Source organism: Alligator sinensis, unplaced genomic scaffold (genome assembly GCF_000455745.1).
Source record: "Alligator sinensis unplaced genomic scaffold, ASM45574v1 scaffold118_1, whole genome shotgun sequence".
NCBI classification, from domain to species: domain Eukaryota; kingdom Metazoa; phylum Chordata; order Crocodylia; family Alligatoridae; genus Alligator; species Alligator sinensis.
Genome location: NW_005841850.1, coordinates 2,407,778 through 2,430,853, shown reverse-complemented (window position 1 = coordinate 2,430,853; position 23,076 = coordinate 2,407,778). Strand labels below are relative to the sequence as shown.

Genomic DNA, 23,076 nt, shown 5'->3' with positions numbered 1-23,076 from the left:
TATGCAGGGGGTCGGACTCGATGATCTATTGAGGTCCCTTCCAACCCTAACATCTATGAATCTATGAAAAACAGTGCATGTATTTACACCACCTCAGCTTTGCTGTGGTCACCAATTTGTGCTAGACTTCTGCTGTCCTTCCTAGAACTGAACAATTTTTTTCCTCTTAAATAATAATCACTACCTAAAATGCGATACTAGTTTTTAAAAGGAATTAAAAAAAAAAACAGCAAAAAAGAAAAAAGCATGGTGTATATTTTATAAGCATCATGGACAGAGGTCAGACTGTCAGAGGTGCTGAACAATACTCCCAGCCCTATCAGAGTTGCTGGTACCTGTTACTTCAGAAAGAATTGGGTCCTTTGATATATTTTATTTATGCATGTGTACAGACACACACACAGAAAGAACATGCACAGTTATGACCAGTGATCCTGATTTTCTAATCCCCAATTTTTGGATTAAAAAAAGTAACCCAAAATCCACATCTTTCCATGATTAAAATAAAACTATCTATAGATAGATATAGATATCTATCTATATAGCTAGGCAGATCTCTCTCTCTCTCAATATAGATATAGATATATATTTGTATGTATGTATGTAATGTAGACAAGGTTCCTTGGGTGAATTTGATATCTTTTGTTAGACCAACCCAAATAGTTGGAGAATAGTTATTAAGCAAGCTTTCGGGTTCAAAAACCCTTCGTCAGGCTAAGGAAGTTTCAGCAGTTGGTGCGTGCTCTTCCTGGATGGAATGAAAAGTAAAGAAGCCAGGGGCTGGGCTGGGGAGTCAGCTGCCAGGCAGATTGTAACGTATCAAAAATCCAATGTCTATGTTTAGTCCATGATCTCTAGTATCCAGGAGGTTGATGAAATGGAGCTCATAGGCTTGTCTCCGGGAAGTGTTGTGTAAGTTTCCCTTGAGGATCAGGACTGAGAGATTGGAAAGAGAGTGGCCCGCCTATGAGAAATGTGCCCCCACCGGTAATTGGGTGTTTCTGTCTTTGATGGATTTCCGGTGTGCGTTCATTCTGGTGCGCAGTTGTTGTTTGGTCTCTCCTACATATTTTCCATCAGGGCATTTGGTGCATTGGATGAGGTATATGACATTTCTGGAGGTGCAGCTGTAAGATCCTGGGATGCTGACGGCTCTGTTGTGGGGTGTAGTAATTGTGGGGGTGGTGGAGATGCGTATGTAATGTATGTATGTATGAGTGGTGTTAAAACACATTTTTCCGTGATTAAAATGAAATGCCACTATATACATGTTTTAATCATGGGAAAATGGGGATTTTGGGTTACTGTTTTTAATTCAGAAATTGGGGATTTGTTTTTTAAATCAGAGAAAACCAGGATCCCTGGTTATGACCCATCTGAAAGAAAAACACATTCGCTGTATTGTCACCAGTCTATTGTAATGCACTCTACCCTTTCTGAATGCAACACTCAGCTCCAGCTTACTACCCTGACAAATAAAGGAAAGCACTTTATGAAACCAATTTAATTGGGAGGTGACAGAAAACATACAGCCATTTTCTTGAGCCTTATCACTGAATTGGCTTCAGCTCCAATCTCTGCCAAATCCCACTCAACAGAAGAAATTAACCAGGTCAGCGGAACAGGTGCTACGCTGAGTCTGTCAAGGGGCTGGCATCCCCACAATTACTTGCACACAATGAAGCGGTAATCTTTACAGATCATCTCTTCCAAGAAGCATATTGGGGACGGGAGGAGAAGAGAAGGCTGGAAGGGAGGGAGGGAGAAAGGATAAAAAAGCAAGAAAGGAAAATGAATGTGTAGCTGCCTCGCGGCTCAGCAGATGTCTGTGCGTGATGTACGAGGCTAGGATATGCTGTCGTAGCCTGCTGCCAGGGACTGGTAAGTGATTAAAGCCTCCACAGTCCTAAGCACCATATTTAGAGTCTATGGGGTTTCGAGACTTGCACCCATTCCTTGCTGTGCTGCCAGATGTTGTCGACTGCTCCCGCTCCTATTCACTGTGCGCGGGTGGCAGCAGTTGGTAAAGCGAGTAATGCAATCTGGAACGTTTCCGGAGATGCTGTACATTAAACGAGTGTCACCCATCATTCACCTCTGCAGAACGCTGAACCAACTCCAATTTGCTGCCACTTCCCTCTTGGGAAATGGCCAAGATACAGTTGTGCCTGGCAGACCCATTTGTTTTACTCAGGTGTTTCTCTTCCCTCAATGACCTCTATTAGTTTAAGTTTTAATTTAGATTAACCCCAGCACCCCAATTAACCAGTAAGGGGAAAAGCTAAGATGTGACTAGTCATAATTCTGGAATCAAAATTTATCGAAATTAAAATTATTAGTAGGGAGGAAGGGCCACTTGGTTACTGCTATTTTTCTTCCAAAACTTCACATTCCAGGGCCAATAAAATCCTGCTGTCCAGGCTGAAGCACTGCCAGTCAAAGCTATTTCCCCTTGTTCATTGCAGTAACTTATTAAGCTGGCTTAATTTGCAATATGCTCGTTACACACTTGGACTCTTACAGATGTGAGTAACATTTAATTCTCTCTCAATATTATCTGCATGATATCTGGCACAGATCTTGCCTTCTAGTCATTGCTGCTGAAAAGCAGAAATTACCACTGCCTCCATTCAAAAGGCTCTGAAGAAGGATGGAAAGCCTCTGCCTGCCATGGAGATGCCATTCATCTCACACCAGTGCTAGGAAGGATGTTCTTATGGTAAATGCACTGTGCCAGGTAGGAGATTCAGGTCCCATTCCTGATCTGCAGTTGGCTGCCTTGAGCAGATTGCTTACAGGGCCAGATTTTCAAAAGTGTTCAGCCCTGTCCTAAACTCTGTCACTGGACAGTCTAGAGCAGAGCTTTCCAAACTGTGTGCCGCGACACAGTGTGTCAGCGGCAATGTGTAGGTGTGTCGCGCGAAATGCAGAAAATTTTGCGGAAGGGCACCGCGGAGCTCCCTTACTCGCGTCTGCTTCCCTTGGCCCCTCCCCCGGAACTGAATTATCGTGTCGCGAAATGATGCATGTCTAAAAAGTGTGTCACCAACATGAAAAGTTTGGAAAGCTCTGGTCTAGAGAAAAACTCCCATTAATCTCAACAGAAGCCACATTACAGCAATGCTGAAAACATGTAAAAACTGCACCCACCAGTTTCCCCATGCTCTCCCCAGCTATAAAATGTAAATAATGCATACTGACTTCACAAGTATGTTCTGTTCACTGGCCCAGACCCTGTACTTTTAAAGCCTATTAACCCTGAAAGCACTTAAATATTTCTGGCTGAATTAGTTATCATATCTTAGGCTATAATTCCAGCCTCTTTCCCCATACTCCAATTGTCCCATGATTTCACCAGCAGGTCTAATGAACCGTTCAATTTAGAAATTTCCAGCTTTCTAATGCTATAATTGTATTTGTTTAGTCCTGATGTTAAAAGTTTTTCTGAATCCTCATACGAACAGTAATTTTTTGGGCACAGGGCCAGCACTTAATATAGCAAACCATATTCCTCAAACTACTGTAATTTTCATTATGTTTTTTTATGCTGCTGGCATTGTCCTTTGCTACACAAATTACAAACACAATGATTCCCCACCCACCCCAGCCTGCTGCTTCAGGAGTATTGTGCAGTTTCTGTCTCTCCAAGACTTCCACAAATAAAAATCACTGAGATCAATCCAAGCCTAGTAGAGCTTTGGAAGTTCAGTTGTATTTTCTACCTGCATGCATGTTAAACAACCTGTGTGTTGGGACAAGGGTAACTAATGTGCCATTGAGCAGCTACAGGAATTGTGGCTTTGATGGCACACTCCCCTGCACAGAACCTTTTGGTTTCTTCTTTTAACCACAGGTTCAACAATCCTGACCCACATGGGTAAACTTGTTCTAATAAAGCTCAGCAGGACCTTACACCAGTGCTAGGAGAACTGAAAGACTGGGCTCAGATAGCTTGGCAGTCTGAAAAGTAAAACTTTAGGACATCATAAAATACAAAGAAAAGGTAGAAATTACAGATGTTAAATCTAATAACAAACATTGGTTTTCTTTAGACAGAGGATCCAACTGCACTAACTCTAGAAGTGCCATAAGCCAAGGCAAGCCATGAAACAGAACAGCTCTCCAGAAACCCACCTGGTGGTAAAAGTCATCATCGTCAAAGATCTCTTCATCCACATCTTTCAGGTGTGTGTTGGATTTTGTCTGAGGAAGGACTTCCTAGAAGAGCAGTGACAATGTCTGTAAGGCCCATATGGGTGTATGTTATGGACATCACATCTTAAGCAGACACAGCGTTGCATCTTAATTCAAACCTAAAGCACTATTTTCAACACATTCTTGTAGATTCTTCAATAAATACAGTCTTGGTTCTTTTAGAAAGAGATGTCTATCTAAATATATCAGGAAGTGGAAAGGACTCCAGAGAACAGTGGTGGAAGCCCCACTGCTTGTGACATTTAGAGTAAAGCTTAACAAAAAGTAGTAGTTAAGTATATAACAGGAAACAATCTTGTATTCACAAGTAATAATAGGATCCAGTAGGTCTTGTGCATCTCGAACATGGATGACAGCATGCTGAGCTTACAAATATTTAAAGGCATGGTGGATGGATGTTAACATCTCCTATTATAACCTCATTGGGGTTTTTTTTCTAGTTTAAGTATCTGATTATTAGAAGGATTTCGGCTGCAAGGAAAGACAACAAAAACAGACTGCCAGTGTTAAAATCCCTTATTCTCAGCTAGAAAATGAGCACAGGTTGTACAGAATCTGTCTCATATACATTACTGCCCTTACATGGGTCTGAATCAATGCATTTTTTAAATGTAGGGGAAATTTATTTTCAAGTACAATAATTCTATGTTCTACTGCGTCCTATGTACTGACTTAAGAACAAGATTTGCAGGTACACCATAGTGCAATTTTTAGTTCCAACTTCCTGGGGCAACAATTTTAAAAGCTGCTATTCAGGGCCAAATTTTGCAGTGGCTTCCTTAAGAAATAGGATATGGGTTTTGTGACAGAGTCAATACCTACAGTAGAATCAAGGTAAAATATTGGCATAACCCCACCTTGAGTCTTGTACTGACTACCAAGAACTGACATAGGAACCAATCCAATCGTTGTGAAACAGAAGGGCAAAGAAGCTCAGTCTTTTTGGCCTATTAAAGATATTGTCACTCACCCACACACTACAAAAAAACAAAATGTTACCGGCTAAAAGCCCACATTAGTTCATTTGAGAGTTTCATTACTGCCATAGCAGGAGTTTTATAAATAAAAATGCTTACCGAATTTCCAGGCAAAGATTCAGGGACGGGAGGAGATTCCTGCTCTGGCTTTCCAAGCACTCTGTACACCGATCGCTTGGTCTGTGTCCGTCGTAGCAATCTCTCTTTGTCCATCATAATATGATCAATCTGAGTCAAGACTGAACGCTCAAAGGCACTGAAACCCTGAAACAACATTAACTAGTGTCAGATAATGCAGAAAGCTGCTGCTCAAGGCAGTAATGTTCCTCTATCTTTCCATGTCAGTGGATAAGCAGACAGTGTTCCACGCAGGAGGAGGAGGGCGAGTTTGGATTTTGTTTTTTTGTTGTAGGGGTGTTGTTTTTTTTCTTTTTCCATCTTATAACTACTGACTTGAGGCAAGTTGAAAGCCTAACTTAATAGACTAGCTTCACCATTCAAGCTCAGACAAACGTCCAAGTGATTAATATTAACCCCTTCATGTTGAGAACCCTGGATCTTCAGGCAAAATGAATTACCAGCTGAATTCAAGTGCTCAGTTCTGTGTTTTTACAATAAATTATATGTCATTGGTTACTTTCCAAGATACAAATAGCTAGTCGATTAGGAATTCAGAAAACATCATACTCAACCAATCCAGCCATCCTGTTTCTAACAGTGACTGGCACCATGTGCTTCAGAGAAACATAGAAAAGCCCCGCAAAAGGTAGCTCTGAAATAACCTACCACTGGGGAAATTTTCTTCCTGACCCTCAACAGTAGAAGCTAGTTCATGCCCTTGAAGCCTCAAGGTTTATACCCATTTCCCAAACTCTCAGGAGCTGCTTTTTTTAGTTTGTTTCTATTCTGGACGGGAGGGGGTTGGGTTTTAATGCTTATTATTGTAGCTCTCGATTCAGTTTAAAATGCTCACAAATTGGATGTGAAACACTTGCTATTCTAAACATTTCTGGGAAATGAGACACACCAATGCACACAAACGCACGCACTTGTGCCCCCAGACTTGCCTTCCCCAGCTTTCCAGAAGCCAGTTTTGTCTTGTCGTGCCACTTCTGCAACGTGTTGTCCCGATACGTTCGGAAGTCAGCAAATCGCTTGGCCATGAATTCTGGATAGTCTTCCATCTCCAGCTTTCGCTTGGGTGGGCCTCGCCTCCTCTTTCGTTCCTCACCTCCCATCTCTTCGTCACTGCCACTGGGGATTTCATCATCACTAAAAACAAAAAGCAAAGTTCTACAAGCTGGCAAGTAAGAAACAACAACAGTTCCAGAGCTAGTCACCTTTCTTCACAGATCAGGAATGAACAATGGGTAGTCAACAAATTTAGGATTCCCTCCCCTGCCAAAAAGTTACAAAACACATTTTCTGTGAAAATGAGAGGTCTACTAGCTCTCTGGGTGCAGTGACTGTTACTCAACTGCAACAAGAAAAGAGAGAGAAAAGATAAGATGGAAAAGTTTAGAAAGTTTGCATTTTGTTCTTCTTTAAAAAATTAGCTACCAGGTAGCCCACTGCAAGGCCCAGTCTTGTTCTCTATTCACCTTTCCACATTTGAGCGCTTTCCATCTACCAGATGCCTCGTGCCGGGATACTGATAAAACAGCTCATCCTGTAGGTCCACCAGTGTTCTCATCAACGCCTTCAGGGCTTTGTAACCTGCAGAGCAAGAGATGTCAGTGACATTTCCATGCAGATCCCCACTTCCAGTGGAAAAAAATTTACTTTGCAAGTTTCCAAGGAACAGGGAAGGGGAGGAGGGAAATAAAGAAAGGAAACTGAATTGTTGCAAAACTACAACTAGTTGCTGTTTTTTGTGCTCACCAAACAGGCAGTACTAGAACTTAAAATGTAGCTAAAATTAAGTGCAGCAAGATCTGATCTATAGGGAAAACTTCAACAACAACCTGGCAGATTTAGTGAAAGGGTTCTGATCAGCCAAAACAGCACTGCAGGCTGAGCAGAGCAGTCTCCAGGACTGCCCAACAGGCCCCTTTCATAAATTCTAAGTTGTCTTAACAACAAAAGCAAAATTAAACAAGAGGATCAACGCAAAATCCAAGGTTTGTTTTCAGGCAGCTCAGCACCTATTTACCACGCTACCTCACAGCCCCAAGTACTGTAGGTGACCCACCTATTAACAGCTGGCCAGACCTTCATAGTTGCCAACTTCTTTGTCCAGCTGCACAACACAAAATGACCACAGTCTCTTGGCCTAAGAATCCAATTTCCAGATTGGAGATTGCGTATCAAACACAAATCCCAAGGGAAGGAGGGAGATGGACTTCTTTCAGAGGTGCAGCCTCTCTCCTCAAAACAGTGCTTTGAATGGTGAATGGAGCCTTCCAGAAAAACTCTTACCCATCCATCTTTCATTCCTAATCCAGACCCCAGCCTTGCCTAACCCCTCTAGCCCAGCCTCAGAGTCTTCCTATACCTGAAGAAGGGTGACAGCACCCAAAAGCTTGCTAAGAACTTTTTTCCAACTACTGAGTTGGTCAAAAAAAAGATATCACATCTACTCAAAAAACCTTGCCTGTCCATTTATTTGGGAAGATGCACAAGGCAAATGCTACGAGCACTAGAGCAAAGTTCTTGATGTTCTTGTTAGGCCGTGACTTGCCAACTCTACTGTACAGTTGTGCTGCTTTCACTTGTTTCTGGACTGAACACCTTCAACATGAAGAGAACAACAAAGCAGACCACTAGATCCCAACGGAGAATAGCTAAAATACCATCTGCATGAGATTTCTGGCACTTGCCAATACAACCAAGCAAAATCCCGTTGTCCCAGGAGCTGTGACACCTTTCCATGGAATCAGCACTCAGCACTTCAGCAAGCTCTGCTCCCTCCTGCCACAGCCAGGCTGTTTCTGGTACCCAACGAAGCTCATTTAAAACTAGCTTGGATCTTTTTACTTAACACTCCAGTCTGCCATTCAAACGTACCCTAAGAAACACAGCTGAGAAATAATCCAAGTGCCCCCATTATCAATCCCATGCCTGCATCTCAAGGCCATTCTTCCTCTCTTGACAGCCACAAAACAGACAAGTCACTGGAACTACCCCACTTCATACCAGCTGAGGATGCCTCAACCTGCCCATCTGCAACCAGGGACACAGCAGAAGGTGATGGGGAGGTCAGGAGGACACATTTGACTTTTTATTCTAATGAAGACACACAACCCATGGAGAGAGTGAGCAGCAAACCTTCATCAGCCACCTGAAAGCAAGGCAAGCGCAAACCAGCCCAGACGGACAGGGGTCTCAATCTCTTGCATGTTCCCACTGCCGATACTGCTCGGTTGTCACAGCGCTCAGATAAATTACAGCCCGACCTCAGCCACAGTAATGTCAAGGAGAAGACACTACTAAGATTTTTGTTGCAGATCAGCAGTTACACTCATCCTCCTCCCATACATGGCTCATTATAGATACATTTTGACAGCTGTTCTATATAAACCTATTAACGGATTAGGTTGCTATACTTGTAAAACAGTCGTGTGCGAGCATCAAAACAATTCTGAGAGACAAATAGACAAAAGCCCTTAAAAATGCATCTGTGGTATGTGTTTGAAGCTAGGGCATAATTTGCAAGAGGCAAGTGCCCCCACCCTGAGTGCGCAGCTTAAAGCGGCAAAATCTTTTCCGCTGCCTGCAACACAGCTAAACGTCCCCAGAGCTTCTGAACCTGTTTATTTTCTACCCACTGCCTCCCCTCCAGCAGCAATGCTAATGCACCCCAGGCGGCTTTGATCCCGTCAATTATAGCTGGAGTAGCACTCCAACTCTTGTGGGGTGTATCAGGGCCATTGCAAACAGGCAAGGAATAAAGACAGGCTCATGCTCCCTCAGGATAGGAGACCTGGACCCCAACAGAAGTGGGGGTGGGAAGCAATTTCATTTGGAGCGAAGGGGTGGGGAGGGCACGGCAGACAATGACCATGTGTCTATCCAGGTGGGAGGGCTAATTATTCCAGGCACTGGCTTGATCATGAGCCTCTTACAGCTGGATAATTTCCGTGCTTTCGATCCTTGTGTATTTAATGGTATTATTGGATAGGGCTCTCGGTGTTACTAGCGGGTGCTTAAGTGTGCTATAAACTCAGCTTTGCACGCTGGTATCATCGCTCTTGATCCTGCCCCGTCTTTTCCACCTCGACATTTAACTCAGAGATGGGCTGTTTCTCTGCAAGATTTTTTTCCCACCCAGCTCCTTGCCTTACCTTTGTCCTGCTTATTTTCAGGAAAGGACTATTCGGTCTTAGGAATAAAGAATGGGCATAAACTGAATAGGTTTGCTAACTGGGCTGTTTTAAAAGGAAGCAAATCCTTTTGGTGCACTGTTTCTAACAGATTGCTTGGGATTTCTTTTGTAAAGGCTGCTCCTGGCCTGGAATGGACAACTGATGTGGAGAGAAAGGGCAAGCAGACTCCTCTTAAGCACTGAGTGCAGTGGGGCTGGACCCAATGATCTGTAAGGTCCCTTCCAGCCCCTACAAACTATGAAACTCCAACACCGTAAAGCAATCCCCTTCCTGCCTTCACACAGTTTCAAACCTCTCTGAAAACTCTCATGCCTGCTTCATAGGAAATAAAGGAAAGCGTCCAAAAAATGCACTAGTGAGCGTGGAAAACGCCTCATGACTGGTCCTCCCAGAATGTGAGCAATAGGAGTGCAGACCTGACCATTATGAATGGGTCCCCCCGCCTTTGACATGGAAGAAGGCAGACAACAGGAAGTCTTGGCTCCTTTTAATGCCCAGAGTTTTTTTGAGCCAAAATACCCATAACACAGTTTTACTAAGTGAAAGAACATAGGCAAGACACACTGCACAGTGCACGAAGAAGTTTTTGTGACCTAAGTAATGGTCCTGAATCCCTAATGTCAGCAGTTTACTTCTTGGAGCTACTGCACCTGTTCTCTGACAGCATCAGGGCCTGTGTGCACTGTGTTTGGGTGAATAACATGGGTGAATACACCTTTTTCTTCCTGCTACCACACTTCTGCTCCAGTAGCATCCCAACTTACACCCAATGGTCAGCAATTCTGCCATAGATAGAGCAGTGAGAGAACAGCCTGATGTTTCCTCATGTGAAACCTTTTTTGGAGGCACATTACATTTTCCAGAAGAAGCAGCCTTTTCCAGTAAGTCTTGGCTAAATCCTGCATCTTTTAATTTATTCACATAATCTCACCAGGACAAGCCTGTTGAATGTCATGCATCTCCATGAGGGCTGTATAAATTACTCCCATGCCCACGCTGGAGCACCAGCCATTCATGACGAGTCTTCAAATGACCATGCTCGTTTGCAGAAGTGATTTCTTGGTGTCTTACATAAAGAGGCTGAATCCACAAGGCCCTTTACAGAGCTCTGATACAGGAACAGAAAGTAACAAGCTCCTTTTGAAAATTTAGGCTCCATAACATAGGGTCCATGCAGAATGGTACACCAAGCAAGACAGGGCTGCTGGGATAGAAAGGCACTCAACCATCTCTCCCACTGCCACTTGCTCACAGTCTAAAACTGCCATAAGATGCTGAGTGGGATGTGGGGCCAGAGGAAACATTTACAGCTGCCACGTGAACAAGTGAAACATATTCTGAACACAACATCCAGATTAAATGGGAATCCTACAGTGAGAGGCCAACTTCTAAGAGTCCCTTTTAAAGGTCCGTGTAAGCCCCTTTATTTTGTGCATGGGAGTGAAAAAGTTGTTCCAGATCCAGAAGACAGCATATCAATCCACCAAGAAAGCTGGGAGCCAGTATCAGTAAATCAAAGTGTGCCTTTCTGTTAATACTCTCTCATATGTTCTCATTTTATACATCCCTTCACCCAGTCAGAAGGTAGCCCTGGAGTATTTAAGCTCCATTCAGGGACAGCGCTGCTATGTATCAAAGTGTCAAGAGACCCACCAGAGATGAAATCTGTCCTGCTGCTCTCACACCACAAAAATCAATTTTGTCAATGCCAGTGGTTACAGGCAAGCTGGCTGTGTTGCTGGGTGCTGCCCACATTGTGGTACTTGTTCCTGGATGAAGGATAACCGATGCCAGCCAGACGTGCTTTTGCCAGCAGATATGAAAGTCAGCATGCAGACAGCACTTCCACTGTAATGAAGACTAGAGGTACAGTTAAATTCGAGCCAGATCCAGGACAATGGCTTCTTTGCTCTTGTGTCTCTACAAATAGGTACCAAGGGAGAGCTCCCTACACAGAAAAATATCTATTCTGTTCTCTCCTGGCCCACTACAGATGAGACCTTGATTCATCCCCTTACCATTACAAAGAGCAGAGGGAGCTGTGAATGGGGGGCTCTTCAACAACACTGAGACAGGGGCTAAAAGTATAAGCAAAGACCAGGGGTATAGGTTGCAGCCATGTTGGTCTAAAGACATAGGCAGGCAAGGTTCTTTGGGTAAATCCAGTATCTTTTATTAGACTAACTCAAAAAAGTATGAGCAAAAGGAAGATTCTCCAGGTATTTCAGCACCGAAAGATGCAGGCAGCTGCACTAGGAGATCTCCAAAACAGGCCCAAGAGCCCATCTCTTCTCAGCCCTATTTTGATGCATCTTATGGGGCGACATCAGCATATTCCTGACAAGTTCTTCCGATTTGGGATACGAAGTTCCCAGAGTAAGATCCAGAAAGCCGGTGGCAAAACTCCCAGGCCTTCACTCCCCAGAGAGTATGTGGACTATGAAAGTGTTCCAGACGTGATGCTGGAAACAGCCTGGAGCCTCCAGGGTAAAGGCACACTCAGTCTCAAGCAAAAGATGCTGGTTAAATTGCACTGACAGCATTCTCTACCCAAATAAGCTGAGAAGTGGGACTGGCTCCAGAAGGGAAGGGAGAGGTGTAGAGGAAATGCCTTTTACCAAGGTACTGCAAATACGGCAAGGAGCCAAGAGTTTGGAGATGTGAATTCTGTTCTCTGCTAGGGTACAGCCTTCCTGTATGACAGCTCTGTGCCTCAGCTACCCTCTCTGTAAAATGGAGATAATGATACTTCCCAAGATAAATCCATTAGTGCTGATGAGCACCCGGGTATTACAGTCAGATGAATCCTATGGAAACAATGAATAAATGAATCTCCATTCTGTGAAGACGGGGGTAGGGAGAGCCAGTTCTTGGAGAGCAAGTTCACAACAGAGGATTATTTTCTACATCAATGGCTATATAGGCCATTACTATACTGAAATAAGCATAAGACATAATACAGTGGGAACTCTAGCAATTTCTCTAGTTTAAATTTAACACAGAAACACACATACACAGAGAGTGACTCAGGTTTTCAATTTTACATACGACTTTGCAGAGACCTAATGTGTTGAGAGAGAAAGACAGAGTCAGTCTCGGGTCTGATTCTGCCTACATGCAGGGCCCTGATGAAGCTCAAAGGTTTGCACATGAAGTTTCTTGCAGGACCGGTTGGGATCATATACCACCCACGATGCAGTGAGCAAGGGGAAAGCAGTAGGGAGCCAGTGGGGTGAGGAAGGGTGAAAGTCGCCGTGATAAGATCATGCAAGTTGTATCTGGTAGTTCATCCGCTTCTTATCTACGCAAACAAACACATAATGTGGTATGGTAAAAGCAGAGTGGTTTAATGGGCAGGACACTAGACGGGAGATCAGGGCTCCCTGCTCACCTGCTAGCAAGCTGTTTGACCAGGAGCACATCACTTCACCTCTGAGTCAGCTTCCCTTCTCAGCCTTATTTTGTCTCGACTATTGCAACTATAAGTTGTAGGGACAACCCCTCTCACTCTGTGCCTATCCCAAAACCGGAGGGATAAAGCACAAATAACGTACATGCATACTGCAATCACGTCTTGCATCCATACAAATGAATGCTAAAATATACCTGGAAATTATCACAATGAACAAACTCCTATGCACATGCATGCCGTACCAAATGTAAAGCCTCTAGATTAAAATTTACTATCAGTAAACAGAGATTATCCATTTATCTGCACTCAGTTACATCTGGGTATTCGGCATTGTAAAAATATTATAGGCACAAACAGTTTTAATTTTCCATGTACCCAAAGAGAGCACAGCAAGCGCACAAAGACAATGTTAGCCAACACACATTTTTAAACTTTGATTCTTTTACCAGAAGCTAAGCCACCAAACAAAGGAGGAAAAAAAATTGGAAACATGCTATGTTCCCATTCCACAGAAGATGAAAAGCACCTAACATGTTGTCTGCATTATATTTATTAACATTTAAAATTTAAAATAAAAAAAAGTAGTTTGATTTTTCTTAACTAATTTGTTATGGAAACAAAGTAGTTTATCAGGTGTTTATCTGAACCTTTGGATTAAGAGAATATTTTCACTCCTTTCAAATGACTCTGGGACTGGAGTTAAACTATAGGTCAAAATGACACTCAATACATTGGCCCGAGAACAATACTTCTCATTCAAATCCACAAGCCAGCCACTTGCACTAGTCATCCCCAGCAATTAATCCCCCAAGAAACACGTTTGATTAAATCTTTTCAAGCAAATCCTTTGCTTTGCTTTTGTTAGTTCACTTCTTGTCAACATCTATTAAAATATGCCTTTAATTCTCCCACAATCTTAAAAAACACCGATTCCACTGTCTTCAACTTTAATCAACTGTATGGCCGGCATTTTTCATTTCATAATAATGTGCTGTTTGGAATTCAAGAGGCAGGCTCAACATCAATCATTCGGCAAGAATTTTTCCACTGCAATAAATATGCAAATGAGGAAAGCCAGTCAGTCGTATTTCAGGCCCGACTTGCTAGTGTTTTAAAAAAGACACAAATTTATTAATTGCCGTTGGCCAGCGGAATCCTATTACTTTGGGCATTGATTACAAAGCAGTGTGAGTGATTATTGTGCAACTCGCGGGCTATCCAGGCATGAGGAAAAATTATTAAAGCAAGGCAGAGATTATCAACTCAGAATAACAATAAGCCTTAACATTTTAGGCCTCTAACTTCTTCAACAAAGAATTACGCCAAAGCTCCACTGTATCATAATTCCGAAGTCTGTCAGTATTACTGTTGGAGCTTGTTCTGTATTCCCCACAGCAGAACAATGTTAGCAGCCAGGGGAAGGACAAACACCCTACAGGTTACACGTGCCTTAACATGGAGCCTCTGGACAATCATTTTTGCATTTTTCCCCAACAACATGGCCAAGTCTAAATAGAACAAGGACACTATGACATACCTGAGACTCCCCATCTTGAGACTATCTTGGTAGCAGCTTCCCTGCATACTGGGTTAACCTGTACTGCCACCACCACCCCACAAATAAACCCACAAACAAACAAAGGAGTAAATGCAAAAAGCAGCACCTAGCACAGCCAGCTATAGTTGACTTAAGAGTCTTGACACAATCCTTGATGTCTGATGTTTCAAAGGTGCTGAGTAGACATGTACCTATCTCCCGTGGGCTTTACTGAAACTATCAGCCCTTGGGACAACCTCCATCCCTGCGTTTGTGAATCAGGGCCGAGGTGTTTTGGAATATAATGTAAGTTATCTAGCACAAGTGTTTGGTTTCTGGAATAAAGAGCATCATCAAATGACAGGCCATATGAAGAGAGGCTGAAAGACATGGAGAGAAGAGAAGCCTTACCCCCCAGAGGTAGTACAATAACTTACCCTGGAGATCTTCAAAAAACATCTAGATGCATTGCTCACCTTCTTGGGGTCATCTGACACCAGCAGTCTTTCCTGCCCAAGTGCAGGGGGACTGGACCTGATGATCTTGTGAGGTCCCTTCCAGTCCCTAACATCTATGAATCTATGACAGTGGGAGAAATTCAGCCCTCTCCAAAGGGCCAGCTGAAGGTCTGCTCACATTTAAGCTCAATGGCTGACTTCAATGAGATTCAAGCAATGTACACACCTCATGCGGGACCTCTGCAGAGGGGAATTTCACTCACTGGGCACAAAGGATCCAGTGCTGCAGTGTCCCATTCACATAAGCAGTCCTATTGATCTTCATGGAGTTACACCAATGAATAATTTAGCCCCTTGATTCCCATGTTACTCACAGGACTGAGGAGAGCATAACCACACAAGGGAGCAGCTCAGGAAAAAAATCATTTAAAACATTCAAATGATAGAGAACTTCAATGTTGGGGGGGGGGGGGAAAGAAAGTAACAGAAACACTTAAAAATGAGGTTCATGCTCCATTGCCTCAATTCTGCCATCACTGTTTGAAATCACCCTGGACAGGGTGCAGACAGGTCTTGTAAGAAATGCAATGTTATAAAAATGGGTGTTTTGCATGACCGCAAACCTAAAGGAGGCAATGCTGCACGGAGGCCCACTTAGCCAGGAAACCCTACACCTGTAAGCATGTATGGGGAAGGAACAGGAGATGTGGCACTCCACAGATATGTAGACTGTAAGGTCAAAAGACACTGCTAGATCACCCATACCAACCTCCTGTGTAAGACTGAAAAATTAAACCACGTTTATCAAGGCAAGCAACAAGTTGGCTGCCTCTGAGCTTTTCTCTCAATGGAATCGATCGCCAATTGATCTGACTTAGTGACAATATCTGCATGTGCTGGCTTGGATGCTTTGCAAGCCTGTGCCCTGGAACAAAGGTCCACAAAGCATCCAGGGAGGCATATACAAGTGTGTGTCAACTCCAATTAAATGGCCTCTCAGGTACCTTGCAAGAAGCTTGAATGTAGACGCATCCTTCGTGTGTGCAGAACAAGAACGTACGATGCAAACACTGTCAGGGTTCAAATGCAGCAGATCAGCAAATAGCGTTCCCCCTGATCTAGAACTTACTTAAAACACCAATCAAGAACACCAATGCTGCCCACCAGATGTGATCAGGAAGGTAAATAATCTCCTCGTTTTTTGTCACTTCACAGCAGCAAAAATCTGCCATCGCTTTCTATGCATCACTGATTGTTTTTCAATAGCCCCTAGCATTGTACCAACTACTCCATAGCTTCAGCGCCTTCTAGCAGAGAATCACCAGCCCCTTTATCAACAGTAATGGATTATGCCAGGGCGGCCAACCTGTAAGACATGCCGCAAGAGGCATGGATAGCTTCTGTATGTGGCACAAGGTAGATCAGGGAGGGAGGGGACAGGTAGCACAGCAGCAGAAAGGACAGGAAACTGAAGGCAGAGCAGCAGATCAGGCAGAGAGCAGAGCAGCAGATTGGGCAGGGAAAGGGGATCAAAACAGCACTTGGGGAGGGTGCCAGCTAATTTGCAGCACACCTGCCAAAAAGGTTAGCTCCCACTGGATTATGCCACAAGACACCTAGCCTAGGTCCCCTCTCCTGCCATATACAAGCAAAACCCTGCACCTCCCATGAACTCACCACAGGGTCATAGCCTATGTTTCCATTCCCAGTGGAAGCATTAACTCGCTCCAATATATCTTGGATATTTAAGGTTTTCCCGGTGCAACCCCACAAAGAAAAAAGAAATGAATAGTGGTCCGAAACTGCAATCTGTTATCTTTACTCAAAGTTTCCAACTCGGCACTTCCATTTTGCATGCATGCTTCTGTGCCGGATGGCTGCCTCATGGTATGTGACAACTGTCACTCTTAGTGATTTTAATTCTCAACACCACCCCAACAACACACCGGTTGGAAAAAGAATACATAATAAATGATCTGATTTAGCACCCACCAAAGTCAAAGACTTTCACTGTCTGCAAAAGAGTCATGTCCACAAAGAGAGCTATAGGAGACATACAATCAGATAAAGGGAGGGGGGGAAATGGAAGTTTGGGGCTTATTGACCTTATGTGCATCGCTTTAAATCAAATTCAATGTTACACAATTCGGTGAGCATGAAGTTTGTTATTCACAGGATTTCTGGAAAAACATGTCAGCTGAGCTATATGTTTTAAGTGGCTCAGTTCAGACTACAATAATTGCTTATACCCATACTTGGAAACAAGTTCATCCCTTGTATGCATGTTCATGACTCTCCTTAACATATTCAAGGCAAGAAAGGCTCCAAATCCATGATCCCACTTCATAGTGACATCCTGTAACCAGAGGCAAATCACCTAACCTCCTTGCCTCAGTTTCCCCAGCTGTATAATTAGGTATGTGCCCATGATTCCATCAAGAGCTAAGATCACAAGAAGTCAGTCATTTCCTATTTCACTTTTAATACATTTAGCTGTAAGCAGACATTTTTTTTTTTAATAAAGTAAAAGCTGGGTCTCTAACTCCCCCAAGCTCCTCTGAAATATCCCAGTCCATATGAATATGGGCAGACAAGGTTCTTTGGGTCTGCCTATGCCTTTAGAACAACACAGCGATAACCAACACCCTGCGTCCATGTGAATATACTATGAACATATATTTACTATCAGTACTATACTGATAATAAATATATGTTCAATGCCAACAAAAAGCAGGGAGGTCTGAGTTGAGGGCACAGAACAACAGGAGGGGAGGTAAGTATTTTGTCAGGGCATGTGCATCAACTGTCTCCTACAGAAAGTGCAGCAAGATCTTTAATATCAAAATAGAGGAAATGGGACCTGCAATATGACTCTTACTCTGTAAACTGCATGGTACTCAATTTAGCTAGATATTCTGGGTTAGGGGGACGTGTGAGGTCAGCTCCTGAAACGTGTACATGATAAAAAAGATGTTCTATGCAAGGATGGGGAAGCTCATCTGTCCTAACCGGTCAGTAGCAGAAAATTCACTGGAAATTTAATACTAACTTCAATGGAGTGGGAATAAGAAAACCAGACAACCCCCCCCCTTGGATGTCCAGTGAGAACAGACTGACCAGGCAACACACTGGACTATGAATGGTCTGATATGCTGCAGCACCACTCATCTTCCATACCAAAGGCCTTACACAGAAAGGTGCTGAACACTCTCCGGTCTCACTGAAAACAATCAAAGTGAAGAGGCTCTGCTCCTTGCACAGCTGGGCTCTGACACAGGAACACAAGACCCTCTCACACACTTCCCGACAGCCTGCACCCTTCTTGGAGTAGGGACCGCCAGCACCCTGGCCTCGAGAAGTGAAGCATCAGAGCCATTTAAATGCAATCTGGCTGCATTGCTGACTCACGGTCAATTAAAAATACCTTCCCCTTTTTTTTAAATCTGCTTCTGGACTTTCTGTCTGCTACATGACAACACTAAAGAAACTGGGGAAGGAAAGGGGGACAGAACCTAGGTCCTGCTCGCCTCAGAGTGCACAAGGGGTTATAAAGGACCCACCTGCACCTCCACCCACATAGTGATTTAACAGAACAGCCTTCCTTTGAGTTTAGGTGCTCAACACAAGCAAGGTTGACTGCAATGAGGAAAGGTTAATTTGAGATGAATTAAACCAGTTCAGCGTGCTGGAGATTGTGGCTCTGTTGCAATTGGGATGACTCCCCTCCCACCTGAGTGCTGCACAATCCAATATAGAAGAGCAGTTAAGAGGTGAGAGATGCCTTCTCTAACAAAATAGACCTCCACTGGTCAAGACAATCCATTCAGATGTTCACTCAGGAAAGCGAGAAGGAGAAACCCTCAGTGCAGGAACTACCTTAGGCTATATCTTTGGCAGGTACTAAGACTGGGAACAAAATCAGCTCCCAAACAGGGGAGCTTGGAAGAAAACCCAATGTAGATGTAGTGTTGCATCATACCCTGAAAGGTGACAGCAGGGCACGCCAGATGTGCTTGTCTTTTGGAAGAGATGAAGTTCCCACCGTCACCTGTCATGCAACTGGTTAACCCCCAAAGAGGGGCCAGATTCCAACTCGGGCAATGAACCTAAATACCACTGCAGCTTCAAGCAACGAGTTATCCTTCATTTCCCAACCCCGTCATTGATCTGCTGCCCAGGACAGTACCACTTCTCCACCCCAGACACAGCTACATTTCCATGACGGGAAAGCAACCAGACTGCAAAACACTTCCTTCAGGGAGGCCAGAAATTGCCACCTTACATGGCATAGGCACAGACCCAGCCACCAGCATGTTCAGCCAAGTCCCAAGAAGGTTTATAATGTACTTTTCCAGGTCTGCTTTTCAACACATGGTAAATAGCAAAATGAGAGAATGAACTCCTCAATGTGTGATATAGGTTACTCTGCAATACTGGCTTGGTATTTAAGAAAGCGGCTACAGTAAGATGGTTAGGAACAGAAGCTCCGGTCACACCCACTTTGTCAGCGGATCATGCTGCCTCTCCACTTCATTCGGCTTTGGCAACTCAGATGGTGCATGTGCAGTGGCTCTCTGCTCTCAGGACTGCTAGGAAGCCCAACAAAGCCTTGTGATATCAAATAGGCTTCCCACTTGCCCCACAGCTCGCTGGCCAAACCTGGAGAACACTAGGCACTGATCAACTCCAAAGTGACTTCTTGGAGCTCAGCTCCTCGCATGAAAGGCCTCGTGTGAATCGCCAAGAGAGGATTTTGAGAGGGGGCATTATAAAATTAGAGAAATTATAGAAATAATGCAAAACCTAACACCCGTGACCCTGCTCAATTCCTAGGCACAAGTAGCAAAAATATTTTTAAAATATACCAGTATGTAACAGGCATAAGTGGAAAAAATAAGATTGCATCTCTCAATGAACTGACAGATGGAACCAGAGCACAGGAGCAAAAGTTGTTACGTTTAGGGACTGCTGAGAAGTCTTGGAAATTAAAAATGAAAACACAAATGGACATCTACTCTCTTCAATTTCTATTAGCGCCTTGCTTTTTGCAAAAGCCCCACCTCAATTCTACCATGCTTTTAGCTCCACATCTACTAGTTATGAGATTAATGCTTTATACTGCTTAAAAGCCGGAATTCCCAGCTGTTTCCCGACAACATGAAGTATTGGTTTCTAGCTCTACTAGCTATTGAAATATCATCCACTGAAAATTAAAAAAAGGGGAAAAAAAATCAGGTTTTAACCAAAGTCAGAAGGGGTAAGGGGAAAGCAAGACTGTAATTGGAACAGAGAAATGAGAGCTATAAACAATGCTGAGTCTCAGCTATCAAGGAGACATCCAGCACGAGCTCCCAGCCCTTGTGGACTGAGAGATCATGCCTTAAAGCTCTCCAACTAGCTGTGGTTTTCTGGCACTGAATCAAGATTTGGCAGAACAAGACCTAGACCCTGGAAGTGTTTAATTTCTGACCCCTGCACATGGTCCTCACTAATACTGCCTACCCCCATTTCTTGCCATTTGAGGGAATTGTGCCTCCTCTTGGAAGTTCAATGAGAAAGAGCTTTACTCCTGCCCTCCCCTGCCCAAAAAGCCCAGATACAACACACAGGAACATTAGCTGCAAGCATGCAATCTATGTGGAGACAGAGAACAGAAACTTGCACCCTACACTCCTTTTCTATATAAATAATGCAGGGATCCTGCGGGAACATGCCAGGGATTGGAATTTTTAATTAATGGGTCTCTTTAATGTGCAAATCAGGAGCAGATTGCAAATTCTGGCTTGCATTGATTATGAAAAACATTAATTGAACGTGCAAGACCCCAAACGCAGGCAACATCTCACGCCTGGACTAGAGTGGAAGATAGGGTACAAGAGAATACAAATCTATCTTGAAGGAACAGACCGCTCCAGGCAACAGCACCTTAGAAATTTAAACTGTGGGAGTTTATAGGTAGAGTGCATTAAACATTAAAACATTTGCACTGCATTCACAGAGCAACCACTGCAACAGCGCAGTATTAAAAGACCATTCAGACTTTCTCCATGGATGCAAAACAGGAATAAACATGAGCTCTATGACCATGATCTGATGCCCAATTTGTATGTAAAAAAGGAAGGGGGGGGGGGGGGGGGCCATTATTGTATCTCGTAGTAAGAAGAAAAAGGGAGGGGGGGGGGGGGGGACGACCTGGCACATAATTAAGGATTATTTTTTTTTTAAGAAATAAAAATAAAAAGTAAGACAGCGCAAACAAAGCAATGCTGTCTCTTTAAACAGAAATTCATCCTATATAAATTATGGCCATAAACTTTTCCTGCAGTGCAGCCTAATTAATTCTTGTTCTATACACAAAGGGAAATGCTGGGTGACAAATGGGTGTGAAGCCTGAAAGCTGCCAGGTCTGCAAAACATTTTCTACTTCAATTTATAAGCAATTTTGCAGTAAATCATCCACCAGAACCTGAGATCTCAGGAATCTGTGAATGTCCAAGGCATGTTAGATCGCTTACCAAAGAGCATAAAAATCTCTCCTCTTTCAAGTCTCAATACCAAAATACAGAAGCTGTGTAAGACCTTGTTATTCTCTGCTTAAATCTGGCTTTAAAACTGCAAGCAAAACTTAGGATAACTTCACTATTGGCTTTTTAATACCCCAGATCCCTGACCAAATCTCACCACTGCAGTTCCCCACAATGGCCGAGGATGCACTGTAATAGTAACAAATGTGAAAAGAGCCATTAGTGTGTTCAAAACATTCATCCTTCCTCTGGACACTCAGGAGCGTGGAATTCAACAAGCAACAGTCACATACAGGGAAAACTCAGATAAAGGGTGAATTAGAAAATGAAGGTTTGATTTTTGAAAAGGCCCAAATGGGGGTTGTGTGCTCAGCTCCCACTGACTCTCAAAGGAAGCTGAGCCCCCTTGCTGCGCTTTGTGCCTTTGGAGGGGAAGGGGGAAAAAACACTTCTCCACACATCCAAGTGGGAAAGGTTTTTAATTAAGTTTTTACATTGTTGAAATCAATGGGCTCATGCTCCTCTAAGCACCAAACCGTTTCCCCTTATTATAAAAAAGACCAAGTGCACATGACTTAAATATTGCTCCAAGGAATTTCTTCGCTTAATTTGGAGACAAGCATTTGTCCTGCACACGTTTCCCTAAATACAATAATCCAATGCAAAGTAGTGTTGTATCTCGTTCAGTTACCATTTTTCTGTACCCAAAATCTTGCCTGGTGAGACTGAAGTGCGTCCGAGGACAAGAGTATTTACAAAGCTCTTTCTAATTTCAATCACTGTTAATTCATTAATATTCAATACACCCTTGTGTAAAATCCTTCCCAGTGAGAGGCCGACAAAGGGTAAGCGTACGCCATGAGTTAGTGACAGAGTTAGGATGAGAACTCAGAAGTCCAGAGGCTTATACTGGACAACAGTTTGTAGAAGAATAAAACACTTATTCACGCAGAAGCCGCTGTTTCTTCTACTCCAATTTTAGATCTCTTGATCAGTGTGTATCTAGGACGGCTACTGGATCCTGATATATGGTAAGTGAACTGACCTTCACAAAAGGATTTAGTAACTCAACTCAAGTGAGAGAGATTTTTTTTAAGCACACAATTATAGTGGGTACTGTCCTTTGAGTTTTACCAGGTGGTGATTACCGGCTTGTCACAATAATGAGCCAGAAGCGCCATCAGCAAGCTTATGGATTCATGCTTACAATACCAGGTATAGCAGAGTGACAGAAAGATGACTCTCTAATACTTAATATTAGGGGTGCATCGATAAAGATTTTCTTGGCCGATACCGATGGCCAATAATTAACCAGCCATATCTGCTGATACTGATCCGACAGCCGATTTACAGGAACGCATCCCAGCAGTGTGGAGAACAGCATCCGGCTGGTAAGTCTGCAGGGCGAAGGGGCAGATCAAGGCCCCCAGTGAGAGAGAGTGGGGCAGGGGCAGGGGCTGGGGCAAGCGTTGCCCAACCAGGGCAGTGAATGGGACCCTGGGGCCAGGAGCAAGACAGAGCCATGGGCAGCTTGTCCAGGGGGTGCAGGGGGGTCGGGGGGGGGCAGCTCCGCACTGCTGTGTGCACTCCCAGGGGAGGCATGGGGGGCATGTGTCCCCCCCCACCCC

The 23,076-nt window shown here is 43.7% G+C and overlaps 1 protein-coding gene across 3 annotated transcripts in view; it reads right to left on the bottom strand.

The window, feature by feature from the left end:
- Positions 1–23,076, bottom strand: part of AATF (apoptosis antagonizing transcription factor) — an 89,587-nt gene that overhangs the window by 39,575 nt on the left and 26,936 nt on the right. For all 3 annotated transcript variants that reach the window (XM_025210228.1, XM_025210239.1, XM_025210248.1), the window contains exons 5-8: positions 6,794–6,908; positions 6,260–6,464; positions 5,292–5,456; positions 4,135–4,218 (exon numbers count right to left, since the gene is read on the bottom strand). In XM_025210228.1, coding sequence (XP_025066013.1) covers positions 4,135–4,218; positions 5,292–5,456; positions 6,260–6,464; positions 6,794–6,908 — 569 coding nt within the window. The remainder of the gene's footprint in view (positions 1–4,134; positions 4,219–5,291; positions 5,457–6,259; positions 6,465–6,793; positions 6,909–23,076) is intronic.